The following is a 16714-nucleotide window of genomic DNA, read 5'->3' on the forward strand; positions in this document are numbered from 1 at the left end:
ATTATTGGGCAACTATTATTCTCGGTTCACACTGCGGTAGCTTCAAAGTCGCCCAACTCTGAAGCCGCCATGCACAACGCAACTTCAGCGTGTCTTGCAAATGACTTCTTTAATAGTCAATGCAAGCCTCTCCGAAGTCGCCCCCAAGTAGTACAGGAACCTTTTTCTAAGTCGGATCGACTTGAGTCGCTCCTATTAGAACGATTACATTGCACTGAATGGAGCGCGACGTGTCAGGCGGTTACGTCACCTGACAGGTCACCCCAGTGTGAACCAAGCTTTAGTGTGCAGAATTATTATGCGACTAAATAAACATTTCCCATCTCACTTGTTTGTTTAATCTCACTTTCACAGATGAAAACAAACAACTCAAAATGTATAAATAAACATTTAAAAAAAAATTATTTTTTTTACATGCACTATATATAAAAACAAATCAGTGACCAATATAGGCACCCTACTTTTCAATAACAGTCATAATGCCACGTACACACGACAAAACTGCGATGAGAGCTTTTCGCCGGGAATCCCGAGCGTGTGTATGCTCCATTGGACGTTTTCCCATGGATAAACTGCCAAAAAAAAAAAAGAAGAAAAAAAAAAAGAGCAGGATCTCTTTTTTCCTCGTCAGGAAAAAATCCTAGTGGGAAAACCGTTAATCTATATACTTTTCTAACGGGAAAAAAAAAACATGCATGCTCGGAAACAATTCAACGCATGCTCGGAAGAATAAAACTTAATTTTGTCGGCTCGTCATAGTCTTTCACGTCACTGCGTGAAAAGTTCACCAGACTTTTTTGTGACCATGTGTATGCAAGGCAAGCTTGAGAGGAATTCCGTCAGGAAAACCATGTTTTTTTTCCCCCAACATGAAAACCGGTTGTGTGTACGGGGCCATAAGCCTTCCATTCATGGAGTCTGTCAGTTTCTTGACCTGTTGATAGTAAACATTTTGTGCAGCAGCCACCACAGCCTACCAGACACTGTTCTTGGCAGTTTCACAATTGCTTCTTCTCAAATCTTTGGCAGTAAATTTGCGTCTTTTTTCACAACACGTTTCTTGTGACCTTGTTGACCATTTCCTACAAAACATTTGATTGTTCTCTGATCACACCCCAATATCTGTATCACCCCTAATCTGGCCTGTGTCCCCCTGTGTCACTCCTCATCCTGCCTCTGTCCCCCTGCGTCCCCCCTCATCCAGCCTGTGTCACCACTCGCCCATTCTGTGTCCCTCTGTATCACCTCTCATCCAGTCTGTGTCCCCCCTCATCCAGCCTGTGTCCCCCTTTGTAACCCCTGATCCAGCATGTGTCCCCTTGATCCAGCCTCTGTCCCCCTGTGTCCCCCCTCATCCAGCCTCTGTACCCCTGTATCACTCCTCATCCAGCCTCTGTCCCCCCTCATCAAGCCTGTGTCCCCCTGTGTAACCCCTCATACACCCTGTGTCCCCCCTCATCCAGCCTGTGTCCCCCTGTGTAACACCCCTCATTCAGGGTGTGTCTCGCTGATACAGCTTGCTGCTGTCCCCTTCTCCCAACCAGCCTGTGTCTCGCGGTGTCCTGCTTGCATCCAGATCCAGCCTGTGACTTTAAAATCCAGCCAATCACTCGGCATGTAAGGGGGTTTATTCACCACAGTTGTGTTCGGCTGCAGCAGCTCTGTGCTAGGCTTCACGCGGGATACCAATACTGCTACACCGGCCACCATGCCCGTGCCCTGGCCCGACTTCCTAGCCCTACAGAAGGTGTCCCGCCCCAACTGACGTCACTTCCGGTATCGGTTTTCGGAGAATTTTCGTGAGTACCATTACTCGTGAAAATGCCTAGTATCGGCACTGATATCGGTGCATCGCTAGTTTTTGTTGTTGGGAAACACTGTCCTAGAGGAACCTATGAAGAGGTTTTGTGAACCTCTCTTAAAATTAATTAAATTGAAAGTCAGTTGTAAAAAATGCCCCCCTTACAGAGGTGGTCAAAATGTCACACTTAGGCTGGCCATACATTATACAATTTTCCTTTAGATTTACCAAAACCATATAAATATTCGGAAACTAAACACTTTCAATTTGTATTCAATCAGACAGGCCCTTGCACTACACAGTTAAAGGTAATATTGGGTTGCGCATTATTACTTTATTTATATATCCTTAGCTTGCTGAATATTCCAGCGAATTTTACTATTGCAGCACCTAATTGAAAACTTTTTTTCATCTCAAACTTTCACTTATTTTTTTCTATTGGAATCCTATGGTATCCCAATTAGAACCATAATTTTTGTTTAACACTCACCCATTTATTTGTCAACACGTTTTTTCATTTATTTTTTAATATCTGATACCATTAAGGAGAAGCGCAAATCTACCTTGCTTTACATACAGTTAAAGGTAAACCTGAAGGAAATTGAACAAGAAAATTGTATAATGTATGGCCAGCCTAACAGATAGCTAAAAAAAAAGACCCTGTTGTCTCTTGCTGTGGCCCCTAAACTCTGCAGGAATCATCAAATAAGGGGTCAATTTGCCACATCTCAAGGAACCCTTAGCAATATCTGGAGAAACCCTTTCCTTGGTACCCTGGTTGGGAATGGCCGCTATACACTGTCAGCTTCTTGTGTATTTGCACAGGAATCTGCGATATTCAAAATTAGGATTGCACCTATACCGATACTATGCATTTACACAAGTACTCAAGCAAATGCTCAGATACCTGAAACCAATACCTTTGCAGTGGGATTTGAGCACATACAAAATGAACGCGCTCAAAATCGCGCTGCAAAGAATTGCATGCGATTTGAACAGGAATGTGGTGCGATTCCTGTCTGAATCGCTTGTAATAGTGGCTTCAGCCTGGGTTCACATAGAAGCAGTGTGGGAAACTGTATGCGATTCGGACAGGAATTGCACCGCATTCCTGTTCAAATCGCGTGCGTCTATTTATTTTGTATGGTCTCAAATCGCATCGCAAAAGGTATAGATACTGTTTTGGGCTCATTTTACCTGCGAGTATACTGCTGGGTTATACCAGCACTGGTCGCATATGTTTAACATGACCTGCCAACTTCCTGTCCTCTATATAGCACTTTGATATAGTTCATGTAAAATGACCGCACATTGACTCTATACTATACCAGACAGCTGCTAAACAAAACAACCCTTACAAAAAAAAAAGAATAATATATAGATGGAAAACATGTTTTTCTAGTTTGCTAAAAATATTATAATGAATAATTTATGAGCAGCTCAGGACACACACTGCATGTCTGGACCCATCTCGTAAGTAAAAAAAACAGCAATATATCAGGTGCTCAAGCAGGGAAGATACAAAAGGCATAACTCCGGGCAAAAAAAATAAATAAATCTGCTCCTGAATAATAACATTGTGGAACAGGAAGAACATATTGGACAGTACTTTGCACTGTATCCAGCATTACATACTTTCCACACACACACCTTTTTTTTTTTATCAGTAATGGAAACCAAAACTAACAGTCTACATAACCACTTCAGCTCTGGAAGGTTTACCCCCCTTCATTACCAGGCCATTTTTTGTGATATTGCACTGCATTACTTTAACTGACAATTGTGTTGTTGTGCGACGCTGTACCCTTAATCAAATGTATTCCCCTGTTTTTCCCCCCACAAATAGAGCTTTGTTTTGGTGGTATTTGATCACCTCTGCTTTTTTTTTTATTTGTTTGCGCTATATACAAAAAGAAAATTTTGAAAAAAAAAATTAAAGAAAAAAAGATTTTTTACTTTCTGCTATAAAACATACCAAATTTAAAAAAATAAATAAAAATGTCTTCATCAAATTTGGCCAATATGTATTCTGCTACATATGTTGGTAAAAAAAAAAAAAATACCAATGTGTGTATATTGATTGGTTTGCGCAAAAGTTATAGCGCCTACAATCTATGGGATATTTTTATTTATTTTACTAGTAATGGTGACAATTAGCGACTTAGAGTGGGACTGCGATATTGCGGCAGACAAAATCGGACACCTGACACTTTTTGAGGACCAGTGACACCAATACAGTGATCAGTGCTAAATATATATATATATATATATATATATATATATATATATATATATATATATATATATATATATATATATATATATATATATATATATATATATATATATATATATATATATACGCTCGGTACTATATACTGTACTAATAAAACTGTCTGGGATGGGGTTAACATCAGGGGCGATCAAAGGGTTAAATGTGTTGCCATGTAAAGATCCGTGTTCCTGCCTAGCAGGAACACAGGATCAGTGCATTCCCCTTTCACAAAACGGTGGTCTGCCTTGTTTACATAGGCAGACCGCCTTTCTCCTGAACGATCAGTGGGTCCCCGCCAGACATGTCCCCCGGACCAGCTGATTAGACACAGCTGGAGCCAAATCACAGCAAGTCGCCGGCAGCACGCCCCAGACATGACAGATCATGTACTAGATACATATATGTGTGGGGCAGCTGCTAAGCGGATAACATTACAAAGATGGAGATTTGCATACAGTACCGCATTATACTATATGTATTTAGAAATTATGTTTACAAATAATGTGAACAGCTAATCTCTTTCAAATGAAAGCTGGCCATACGCTGATTAAAAGGAGTCTGATTCAGCAGAGACTGGCTGAATTTCTATCAATGTTTGTCTGCCCCTGCTCAATAAAAGTCAATTGTTCAAATTACTTCTGTCAAAGGGACATGTTGGAAATGTCTTTAGATCAGCAGCTACAGCCCCTGATCAGGATATTCTGACAGAGGTGGGTCCTGCTGTCAGAATACAAGAGGGGCAGATTTCTCCATTCACCACGTTTGTGTGGATGGAGGAATCTGTTAGTTTGCGTTTTCTCAGCTCCCTATATGAAAAAAAAAAAAAAAAAAAAAAAGCCATTTTTGGCCAGCTTTAAGTGGTACTATACAATATGCTTATTCTCCCCCCCCCCCCCCCCCCAAAAAAAATATATCCATACACATCTACTACATAATGGACTTAAAGCGGAAGTACAGCTGCGATTTTTTTTTTTTTTTTTTTAAGTCAGCAGCTATAAACACTAGGGGTGCACCGAAATGGACATTTCAGAACCGAAACGAAACCGAAATTAAAAAAAAATTAATCTGAAACCGAAAATGACTTTTTTTTCCCCCTATTTAATTTTTTTAAATAATGGCACAGTGGCTGCGTGTGATGGGCACAGTGGCTGCGTGTGATGGGCACAGTGAGGCGGCAATTAATGTTTTTTTTGGTAGTCAGAGAAGGCAAGCATGGCTCAAAAACACACAAACGTTCTTAAAAAAAACTCTGACTCTCTTTGACTACCAAAAAAAACATCATCAATTGCAGCCTCACTGTGCCACTATGAAAAAATGGCAGATACATATTTTTTTTTTATCTGCCATTTTTTCATTAAGAAAGTGCTGGTCACCCCAGTCAGTTACCTGTCCTAGGTGCCCACAATGTCTCCTCCCCCCCCCCCCCCCCCCCCCCAGGCCGATCCCTTGATCGTGGCCGGTTTACCGGCACCGCCATCCTCACAAAGGGAAAACGGGCAGTGGAGCCGGCTTCACTGCCTGTTTCCTACTGCGCATTCGCACGGCTCTTTATGAATGGGCGGCTGTTCTCTGGGATACACACAGTTCCCAGAAGGCAGCGCGCCCCATTCCCCAGACAACGCGAGGAGGACAACCAGCCGCGGACTAGGAAGATCGCCTAGCAACTGCCATTTCTGGTAAGTAAAAAAAATAACTTTTTTTTATATTTTTTTTTAGCATTTTAAAGTAATTTTTTTACTTATTTTTTTAGGGTGGACCTCCGCTTTAATCTCTTTTTCATGAAATTGTTTCTTATTGTGTTTTTCTGCACCTGTCATTTTCAAACCTCTCATTTACCCCCTCACTTTCGTTTGCATGGAAGTTGTGATCCCATCTGCTCAAAGCACACTACAAATCCCATAGTCCACAGTTCCTAGTCTATCCCAGGAGCAAGTAAGAGAGGATGAGGATGGCCATGTTTCTTCTACATGCAGTGGGGCCATGGGAAATTAATGTAGCAACTAACAGAAAGTTGGATCAAAGCAAAAAAAATTAACAATTTGGAGGAGGCCGAGAGTTCAATGTCACTTTATGGACTGCTTTTCATGACATTTTGCACTTTGAATTGTCCTTTAATCTTTTATGATTTTATAAAATTACCAACATATATGAAGATTGACACATTGAGGAGTCAATTACTGCCAATAAGTTTCACGAATGAATGTTCACTCATTTTTCATTTACAGTTCTCCCCTTTAAATCATGTTGCAATGCATTGTGGGATCTTACACACTGTAATCCCCTCATTTAAAGTGATTACCAGAATTCTTTCATTGCATATCCTGTTTGCAAGGTTGGACTAACCAAGAGCTTATGAAAATGGCGTGTGTTGTATATAGCCCCTTTTAGTTTATTACATTATTTGAGAAACAACGGGCCACTGATCTGTGCAACCAAACCGGTTCTTTAAAATCCCATAGGAGTGCAAACCAACCTAAATGCAGTATGTGCCTGTCCTGTTTTGGCAAACACGTTGGCCGGGATTCAGAGAGATTGTCGTATCTTTATTGCGCGTAGCGCATTTGATATGCGCTACGCAGACGTAACAGAGTGGCTCGTACTGTATTCAGAAAGGACTTGCTCCTTTTCTTACGCCGGCGTAAAATAAAATGGCCGGCGTAAGCCCGCCTAATTCAAAGTAGCAAGGCCGTGGGCGTGTTGTATTTAAATGAACCGTGACCCCATGTAAATGAGTGGCCGAACAAACGGCGCATGCTCACAATCACGTCGAATTTACTCCATAACATACACCGGCTCAATGCCTGTGACGTGAACGTAACCTACGCCCAGCCCCATTCTCCTACGACTTACGTAAACAATGTAAAAATATACGCTTGTTCCGACGTCCATACTTTGCATTACCTGCGCCTCATATAGCAGGGGTAATTTACGCCGGACGTAAGCCTTACGTAAACGGCGTAGCTAAATCCGACGGGTGCAAGTACATTTGTGAATCGGCGTATCTAGGTCATTTGCATATTCAACGCGTAAATCTATGGAAGCGCCCCTTGCGGCCAGCGTAAATATGCACCCAAGATACGACGGCGTAGGAGACTTACGTCGGTCGTATCTTGGCCAAATTCAGGCCTATCTGGTTTCCAGAATACGCGTAAAGATACGACAGCGCACATTTGGACTTACGACGGCGTATCTGGAGATACGTCGTCGTAAGTCCTTTCTGAATCCCGGCTGTTTTTGCTTCGCATTATGCGGAACAATTGAATCAACAGCCTTGGTAGTTGCTAAACAAGATATTGTCAGAGTTTTGGAGAATATTAGAAAAATCCAGCATAAGCAATACACCAAGATCTGTCAGCATAAACCTAAGTGAGCTGTGCTATATACTTTATTTGGCTGGGGTGGGAGGAAATGCATTAAATTTCATCCTAAGGGGACTCAAAACGGTTAAAAAAAAAAAAACTCGAATTCAACTTGCGCATAGCAAAACTTCCTGGGTTGATTCAAAAACTCAATGCCTCCGAAAATAATATACATCGGTTTTTGGAATCCACAGGATGAGGATGGCTATGTTTCTGTTACATGCGGTGAATCTTTAATTTCTATGCCCCCAACTCACCTCATCCCCTGGTCCCCACTGCACTTACATCCATGGGCGTCTCCTCCATAAGGCAAAGGGGGGCAACTGCCCCCCCCCCTGGAATCGTAAGAGAAGACATTTGACTTGCCCCCTGTGTTGCAATGGCAGCCGTGGACTTTATTTTCTAAGTCTGCTGCTGGCCTGGGGGCTGGGGCTGCTCTCAGTCTGTTCCGACTTATTCACCGCGATACATACTGACACATCCATCCCTCCCTTCTCACCCCTGGCCCGAGCATCAGATTGGCTCTGCCACTTGGGCCTTTGCTTAACATCCCGGCTGTTCTGTGATTGGCTGCCTCAGCCTGCCTGCGTAAATGTATGTTGCACTTGCTATGCCTATGCTGATCTGGCCGGCGCGGTGCCGGCTCCTCCCACAGGTGAGTGGCTGTTACAAGAGAGAGAATACGCTGCCAGTGCCTGCCCTGGGCCTATGATCGATCGCTGAAGAACCACATGTAACAGCAGCAGTGCCACATACACTGTTACACACACACACACACACACACATATATATATTATTCCAGCAATAGCTCAGCTGTCCAACTTTACAAGCAGCAATTTGCATGTACACCACACCACTGTGCCAGTTAGGCTGCATTCACACCTAGGCGTAGGCGATTTGCGGCATTTTTACTGCGATTTGCCACGACAAAACGCGGCGTTTTTAACCGCGGTTTTGTATAGGTCATTGTCAGGTATGGAGAACGCCGAAGCCGCCCGATATGCCGCGACAAAAAAGGGTCCGGGACTTGTTTGAGCTTCAGGCGTTCGGCGTTTCGGCGTTCGGCGTGGAGATGTGAACCATCTCCATAGAGAATCATGTTATTTCTTCCCTCCAGCGTATTGTAGCGTTGCGCTTCAGGCGTTTTGTCGCCTAGGTGTGAATGCAGCCTAAGGAGGAGAATATTATATATTGCCATTTGCTGCTTGTAAAGTTGGACAGCTGAGCTATTGCTGGAAAAATATATGTGTGTGACAGTGTATGTTATATAATCTTTAGACTTTTTCACTTTGTATGGAACTGGAAGTTACTCAGTCTCTCTCCCTTTCAGGCATACCAGTCCAGGATGCCCAGCAGCCCATATAAGTATACCCTAGAGATTAGAGGATGTACATCTTTTTGGATTGCAATACATCTGTGTTGTGCGCGGCCATATTTTGATCTTGATGAAAACAACCTATACAGTATTGCATCAGGTTTCTCAAACCTTTGCATGCCTGCGCTTTATGTGATAATGACTAAGCCCCTCCCCTTCATGACAGTGTCAAAAGGGACCGAGCATGGATGACCTTAAAATTATGCCGTCCGCCCACCCCCCTGAAAAAAAGTTCAGCAGACGACCATGCTTACATCCGTGGATGAGAAGCTGTCACTACCCATGCAGCTGGTGCAAAAAAGGGGACTTATACTTTAAAGCTTAACTCCAGGATAAGCAAAGCAAATGAATAATATTGTCTGAATACAAGCGATATGTACAGTATAGTCTTGCCTGCATCTTGGAGTGTGAGCCCCTGTATGTTCCCCCTGTGGCAGTTTCTCCCCCTGTTCCTCCCACCATTCAGGAAAAAAACACAGGGGATCCTTCTGCTACAGCCCCTCTCCCTACCGTCAGCTGCTGCAAGGTATCTTAAAAATGGAGAGCGGGGGAAGCAATTATGTAATTACCATCCCCTTTTTTCCCCTGAATGAACACAGTGAGTGATCATTACCAATCACTCGCTGTGTTTATTCAAGAAACAGAAACATTGTTTACTATGTTTCAGTTTATGGATGAACAGGAAGACAGTGTAGAGCTCTTCCTGTTCATTCATTCTGTGTAGCCGAGGCTGCAAAAATGTAGATTGAACACGGTGTCCTCAATCTCAAAAGTGAAACATCAGGGGTCTGTTTAGATCCCTGATACAGTGAGGGGAAAAATGTTATGATCTCCCGCTGATTTTGTACATTTGCCCCTTGACAAATAAATGATCAGTCTATAATTTTGATGGCAGGCATATTTTTAACAGTGAGACACAAAACAAAGAACTCCAGAAAAACGAATTTCAAAAAAATTATAAATTGATTGTTAATGAGTGAAATAAGTATTTGACCCCTTAGCAAAACACAACTTAGTACTTGGTGGCAAAACCCTTATTGGCAATCACAGAGGTCAGACGTTTCCTGTAGTTGGCCACCAGGTTTGCACACATCTCAGGAGGGATTTTGTCCCACTCCTCTCAGCAGATCCTCTCCAGGTCATTAAGGTTTCGAGGCTGATGTTTGGTAACTCGAACCTTCAGCTCCCTCCACATATTTTCTATGGGATTAAGGTCTGGAGACTGTCTAGGTTACTCTAGGACCCTAATGTGCTTTTTCTTGAGCCACTCCTTAGTTGCCTTGGCTGTGTGTTTAGGGTCATTGTCATGCTGGAATACCCATCCACGACCCATTTTCAATGCCCTGACTGAGGGAAGGAAGTTCTCACTTAAGATTTGATGGTACATGGACCCATCCATCGTCCCTTTAAAGCAGTGAAGTTGTCCTGTCAGAAATACACCAACAAAGCATAATGTTTCCACCTCCATGTATGACGGTGTGGATGGTGTTCTTGGGGTCATAGGCAACATTCCTCTTACTCCAAACATGGCGAGTTGAGTTGATGGTAAGTGCCTGTCGGGGGAGCACACCGGCGGCAATTGAAGGGGCACACTGGCGGCAATTGAAGGGGCACACTGGCGGCAATTGAAGGGGCACACTGGCGGCAATTGAAGGGGCACACCGGTGGCAATTGAAGGGGCACACTGGCGGCAATTGAAGGGGCACACTGGCGGCAATTGAAGGGGCACACCGGTGGCAATTGAAGGGGCACACCGGTGGCAATTGAAGGGGCACACCGGTGGCAATTGAAGGGGCACAGTGAGGCTACGCTTGATGTTTTTTTTTTTGAGCACCAGCCGTCACTCCTCGTTATAATGAAAATCTATTTAAAAAACTTTTTTGAAATGCGTTTTTCTGGATATTTTTGTTGTTATTCTGTCCCTCACTGTTATGCCGCGTACACGCGGTCGTTTTTTGTTATGAAATAAAATGACGTCATTTAAAATGACAGTGTGTGCGCAAAACTTTGTTTTTTGTCTTCTGAAAAACTACCAAAAAAAAATTCGAACATGCTTCAATTTTTTATGTCGTTTTTCAAAATGTCGTTTTTTGTGTCATTTAAATGATCGTGTGTGGGTAAAACAACGTTAAAAACAACGTTTTTAAACCCGTGCATGCTCAGAAGCAAGTTATGACGCGAGCTTGAATGGAACAGAGTGCCGTCGTACGTGCTGAACGTAACCGCGCTTTGCTAGAGCATTTTGAAAAAACGATGGTGTGTAGGCAAAGTCGTTTTTTTAAAATGAAGTTTGAAAAACTTCGTGTTTTTTTTTTCCCCCCCCCCCATGAGAAAAAATGAAGTTTTTTTACAAGCCAAAAAATGACCGTGTGTGCGCGGCATTAGACCCCTTTCATGCTGAGGCGCCCGATTCATTCATTCAGGGTGTCTTTTCTCACTGGGGCGGTGCTCTTGCGGGACATTACGAAACGTCCTGCAAGCAGCATCTTTGGGGCGGGTTGGGAGCGCTGTATTTAGCGCTCCCAAAACACTCTGCCCGTTGCAATGAATGGGCAAGGCTTCCAAACAGAAGTTTTTACAATTGTTTTGTAAAAAAAACCCCGGTAGCGACTGAAAAGCGCCGTAAAAAGCTTTAATGCTAAGGGCACAGGCACTCCGTGTGAAAGGGGTCTTAAAATAAACCTACCATTAAAATTATGGAATGATCATTTCTTTTTGTCAGTGGGAAAAAGTATAAAATCAGCAGGGGATCAAATACTTTTTTCTCTCACTGTATTTAACCAAGGTCCTCCAACAGGGCTGCTAAAAAGGAAACTAGTGAAGAGATGCTGAAACCCAATGATCTTTGATCTCTTTTATGTTCTTCAGATAGATCTCCACCTCTAAAAATGTTGCCTACCCCCGCTCTAGATGAAATCTCACTGGAAAATTTGAGGAATATTTATTCGATTTTCTAATTGTTAGTAGGTTCAAATCAATGTTGGTTTTTGACAAGACAAGTGACAAGAAAATTCAAAAAGGAGCAAGATAGAAAAACTTTCTTAAACAAACAAATTTCTAAGGCCCCTTTCACACTTGTGTGACTTGGGACTGCAAAGTCACGACCTGCAGTCCATAGACCTCAGGATTACACAGGCACTGCTTCAAACTGTGGCAAACTTTCAGGTCGTACAAGTGTGAAAGGGGCCCAACAGTGAATGTGGTTTTCATTCAGAAAAAATACATTTATTCCAAAATAGCCTTTTGAAATCAAACAAAATTTCGAAGGACAATTGTCAAATTAGCAAATGTAATTCTAAGAATTTTCCATACAAATGTTCGTACAAACATTCATTCTAAAGAAATCAACTAGCGTATGGCCAACTTGAGGCAGAATTTGACATTTTAGGTACAGATCTATCTATATTGGAGTACCGCAAAGATATAAAAAGAGATCAAGGCAATATAATACAACCTGACAACAGCAATACAACTAAAATATCAGTCCTGGGTGTAAAGGGTCTTTAAAAGAGACGTATGGCCAAAGCTTTTTTGGCCCGTCTTCGACTGACATCACCATAGCCACCCCAGGCTCTGGAACAATGCCAACAATAATGTCGGGATCCACCCAGATGCTCAATCAACAGATGGACCACGGCTGAGAGCCTGAATCAGCCGCTCTCGTCTCTTCCACAGCCCGGCGCTCCAGTAAGCCCTGGAGGGGCAGAACAGAGAGAGTGTAAACTGACAATCACCGCTCTCTGCTTATAGCGAAGCGAGAACTGAGCGATCATGCGATTTCTCAGTTCTCAGGCTTGGAGCCGGCAGATGACAGCTACAACATTAATTCCCACATTTCTCCTTTAACCCTAAAAGAAGTGTGGGTCTCCATTTTATTTAATAATCATACGTACCCAGGTGGAGGCAGCATCTGTCCTCCGGCGCCTCTAAAATTGAAAAACGAGCGATCCAACACCGCCGATCGCTTGGTTCTCACAGCTCCCCGAGCAGAGAGCTGGTGACTGTCAGTTACCGGGCTCTCTGCTCTGCCCCTCGAGGGGGCAGGAACGGCCGACTCAGACTCTCAGCGATTCGCTGAGAGGCTGAGTTTGGTGCTGGTCCAGGCGTGTGGGTGGATCCCAACTCCATTGTCGCGATTTTGCCCAAGCCCGGACCAGCTCTGTGACATCAGCAGACAGCAGATTTTAGCCCACTGTCTGCTGAAAACAGGTCAGTGGAGAGCAGAACTATCTGCACTCCTGTGATCCATAGGAGAAGTACAGCCAAACAAGCTTTGACTCTACTTCTCCTTTAAAAAAAAGACGGTTTTATTTTTCTAGAAAATATAGGGGCTATAAAAGTAATTTGCCTAACACCGGAGCTGCTGAGCATAAAGATTACTCACCATGACTTTTGGTGGACTCATGTGCGAACCTTGTGATTTCATCTATGAAAAAGAAAGAAAAGGTTGTCAGATTTGTCTGAAACATTCCTTGGTTGACAAATCAACTATATTGTATACTTGAAGATAGTTTCATGACAAAGTAAACAGCTGGAAAATAAAAAAGACATATGAAAAAGGACAGTACTATAATAAATATAAACTTATAATCAATAATACCTTAACAGCTCTAATAGTCTTATCTTAAAGCGCTTGTAAAGGAAATAGAAAAAAAAACACACACACACACACACTAATATGTTATACTTCCCTGCTTTGTGCAGTGATTTTCCAGAGCAGCCCCAGTCCTCCTCTTCTCAGGTCCCCCGCGCCGCGCTGGACCCCTCCCCCTTGCCGAGATTCCCCATAGCAAGATGCCTGCTTTGGGGGCACTTATGTGCGCTTGCTCCCGAGCCAGCTTGCTCATGTCCAGCCCAGCCCCCCAGCCTCACTGGCTGTGACTGACAGCAGCAAGAGCCAATGGGTCCTGGTGCTGCATCTCAGTCAATGAGCAGCGAGAGACTCGGGAGAGCCTTGGCTCTTGTGCACATTGCTGGATGGAAATAGGACTTAATCAAGCATGGGGGAGGGGGGGGGGGCTGCACACTGAAGGTTTTTTACCTTCATGCATGAAGCCGCTCCGTATAAAGGAAACAGGGGAAGGATCAGAATAGGAGCTAGTGCCGTACGACTGTCTCCTCTCACATCCTGGCCTCCTTAGGGGCATCAGATTAGCAGTTAATTGCCCCCCTGTAGCGACGCCACTGATCAGAAAACAATGTGCACCACAAAAACCCTTAACCATATACGATCACCCGACAATAGTACAAATCATAATCCTTACCTCCCGTTCGAGATACTCCCGTCTCTTCCTTGCACTTTCGTGCCGCCAGAGCTTTAATGAAACAATGGCGCCAATTAGGTATACAAGCATGGTGACAAACAAAAAAATGATGGCAGCCGTCTGCCCTCCTTCCACTCGGCAGAATGTGGAGTTTATCGAATTGTTAAACAATGGATAGTAGCACAGTCCTCCTCGGTTTGTGTCATTCACGTACACAATCGCTGCAGCCATGTATAATATAAAAAGACAGATGTTGATCCCAAATTCTGTTAGAGGCCACCAGTGAGCGTCTAGAAGGATAGTCCTATAGTACATGGACATACCTAGGACTAGCATAATTATAGTCACTAACCATGCCAAACCAGCTACTACAAGTATAAAAGGAGTCTTGGGTCCTGAATAATAGTACCCCCCTTGTAAACTTGCAGTGTAAGAATAGGGCTGCGAGTAGCCAAACATGTTATACCATTCATTGTCTTTATGGATGTAAGCCGTCACGCAGGCAAAAACACCAGCTCCAAGCAAAAGTTCAACCACACCCAGGATCCGGAGCAATCCAGCCCAAGACTTCATGTAAGAGTAGCGCAAATTGTAGTCTTCGACCATCTCAGTGTATGTCTTTACAGTTTGTGTATGCCGATCCAAAGAGCCATATGGGTCATCCGGAATCATAGCTTCCCCCTCTTTCCTTGAGTTGTAGCTACCGCCAGAACCCCCATATGGATCTTTGTAAGAGCTTCCAGCTGCCTTTACTCCATGTGCTGAAGAAGTAGGTAGAGATGGCGATCGTGGAGGAGAGCACCGCGCCCCTCCTGAAATGTAGTTAAGTTCTGAAATTGGTTCTTCCCATGCCGTCTCTTGCTTTCCTTTGAAGAAATTTTTCCAGGAATCTGGAATAAACCTCCTTACAGGTCTAAGCTCATGTGGCGTTACTGGATCCTCGCTGTCGCTTGGGTAGAACTCCGGCCCAAACGGAGGATGAAGTGGTAGCGGAGGTGGAGGTAAAGGATCGGCGCTCAGAGCCAATTCACAGTCCTGCAAGGTTTGGAGATTAACGATAGCTGCATTGGGCTCTACTGGTACCTGATCATACTGTGCAGCGCGCTTGTTTGTCGCCCTGCCTTTGGATCTTATTTCTGATGACAACGCTCCTCCAGACATTTGTGCAAGTTTGCTGAAAAAACAGAACATAAAAACATTGTTATTTTAAAATACAAACCAACGCGAATAAGATGTTACACAAAATTAGGCAGCATTCAGACTCGAGCTGAGCATCTTTGATTCTTTTACAGGCTCTTCTTTTCATCGCTTGTATAAGAGTTTGAGCGTTTTGGCTTGTGTTTTTTTTAGTCAAAAAAGCTTGTTGGGATCGTTGACCTACAAAACGCTCAGGTAGGTCTTTGACACAAGTCACCTGAACTACGAAGACCCAATTCTCACCTGAGCGTTTTGTAGCTCTAAGATCCCAACAAGCTTTCCATTGACTAAAAATAATAATAAAAAAAAAAAAAAAAAACACTAAGGCAAAAAACGCTCAAACTCCTATACAAGCCACCTGAACAAGTCACCTATTCCCATATTCTACCAACAATGCAAAAAGGAACTCCACCCTTACTATCAAGAATGCAAAATGTTTAAATCCTAAAATGTGTCCCTGTATAAAAGTAAGAAAAAAAACTATACTAACTAGTCCTAGGGGTCCAGCGTTGTCTTTTACAACCACAGTGCTAAAACATGGGCAACCTTCTATGTCATTTGGGATTGTAGGGAGTTTTCCTTTATACCAGTGGTCTCAAAGTACCGGCCCGCGGGCCATTTGCGGCCCGCGGACCAGTTATAAATGGCCCTCAGGCAGGGTGGAAGTGAGGGGAGCAAAAAAAAAAAAAAAATAATAATATTTTTTTTTTTGAGCTGGTGCCATCTGGTGGTGAGCCGTTGGTATTACAAGTTATTACCACCAGATGTGAGCTGGCTCCATCTGGTGGTGGCCGTTGGTATTACAAGTTAAGCATTACAAGTTAAACAGCAATTCTAATGTCATTTTACACTATTTTCACTGCCATATTCTTCCCTCTAATTAGAACCCCCAAACATTATATATATTTTTTATCCTAACACCCTAGAGAATAAAATAGCGATCGTTGCAATACTTTCTGTTACGCCGTATTTGCGCAGCGGTCTTACAAGCGCACTTTTTTGGGAAAAAATTACACTTTTTTTAATTAAAAAATAAGACAACAGTAAAGTTATCCCCATTTTTTTTAATATTATGAAAGATAATGTTACGCCGAGTAAATTCATACCCAACATGTCACGCTTCAAAATTGTGTTCGCTTGTGGAATGCCGACAATCTTTTTTACCCTTTAAAATCTTCATAGGCGACGTTTAAAAAAATCTACAGGTTGCATGTTTTAAGTTACAGAGGAGCTAGAATTATTGCTCTCACTCTACCAATCGCGGCGATACCTCACATGTGTGGTTTGAACACCGTTTACATATGCGGGCGCTGCTCACGTATGTGTTCGCTTCTGCGCGCAAGCTCGTCGGGACGGGGTGCGTTTTCTGGCTCCTAACTTTTTTAGCTGGCTCCTAGATTCCAAGCAAATTTGTCAAAGCCTGACTTACACCAGTGCTGGTGG

The 16714-nt window shown here is 43.2% G+C and overlaps 1 protein-coding gene across 2 annotated transcripts in view; it reads right to left on the reverse strand.

Annotated features, from left to right (window-relative positions):
• MARVELD2 (MARVEL domain containing 2) overlaps positions 1 to 16714 on the reverse strand; it is a 38638-nt gene that overhangs the window by 14187 nt on the left and 7737 nt on the right. For both annotated transcript variants that reach the window (XM_040341564.1, XM_040341568.1), the window contains exons 2-3: positions 14075 to 15248; positions 13195 to 13236 (exon numbers count right to left, since the gene is read on the reverse strand). In XM_040341564.1, the coding sequence (XP_040197498.1) occupies positions 13195 to 13236; positions 14075 to 15248 (1216 nt within the window). The remainder of the gene's footprint in view (positions 1 to 13194; positions 13237 to 14074; positions 15249 to 16714) is intronic.

This window comes from Rana temporaria, chromosome 1 (assembly GCF_905171775.1).
Source record: "Rana temporaria chromosome 1, aRanTem1.1, whole genome shotgun sequence".
Classification (NCBI taxonomy): domain Eukaryota; kingdom Metazoa; phylum Chordata; class Amphibia; order Anura; family Ranidae; genus Rana; species Rana temporaria.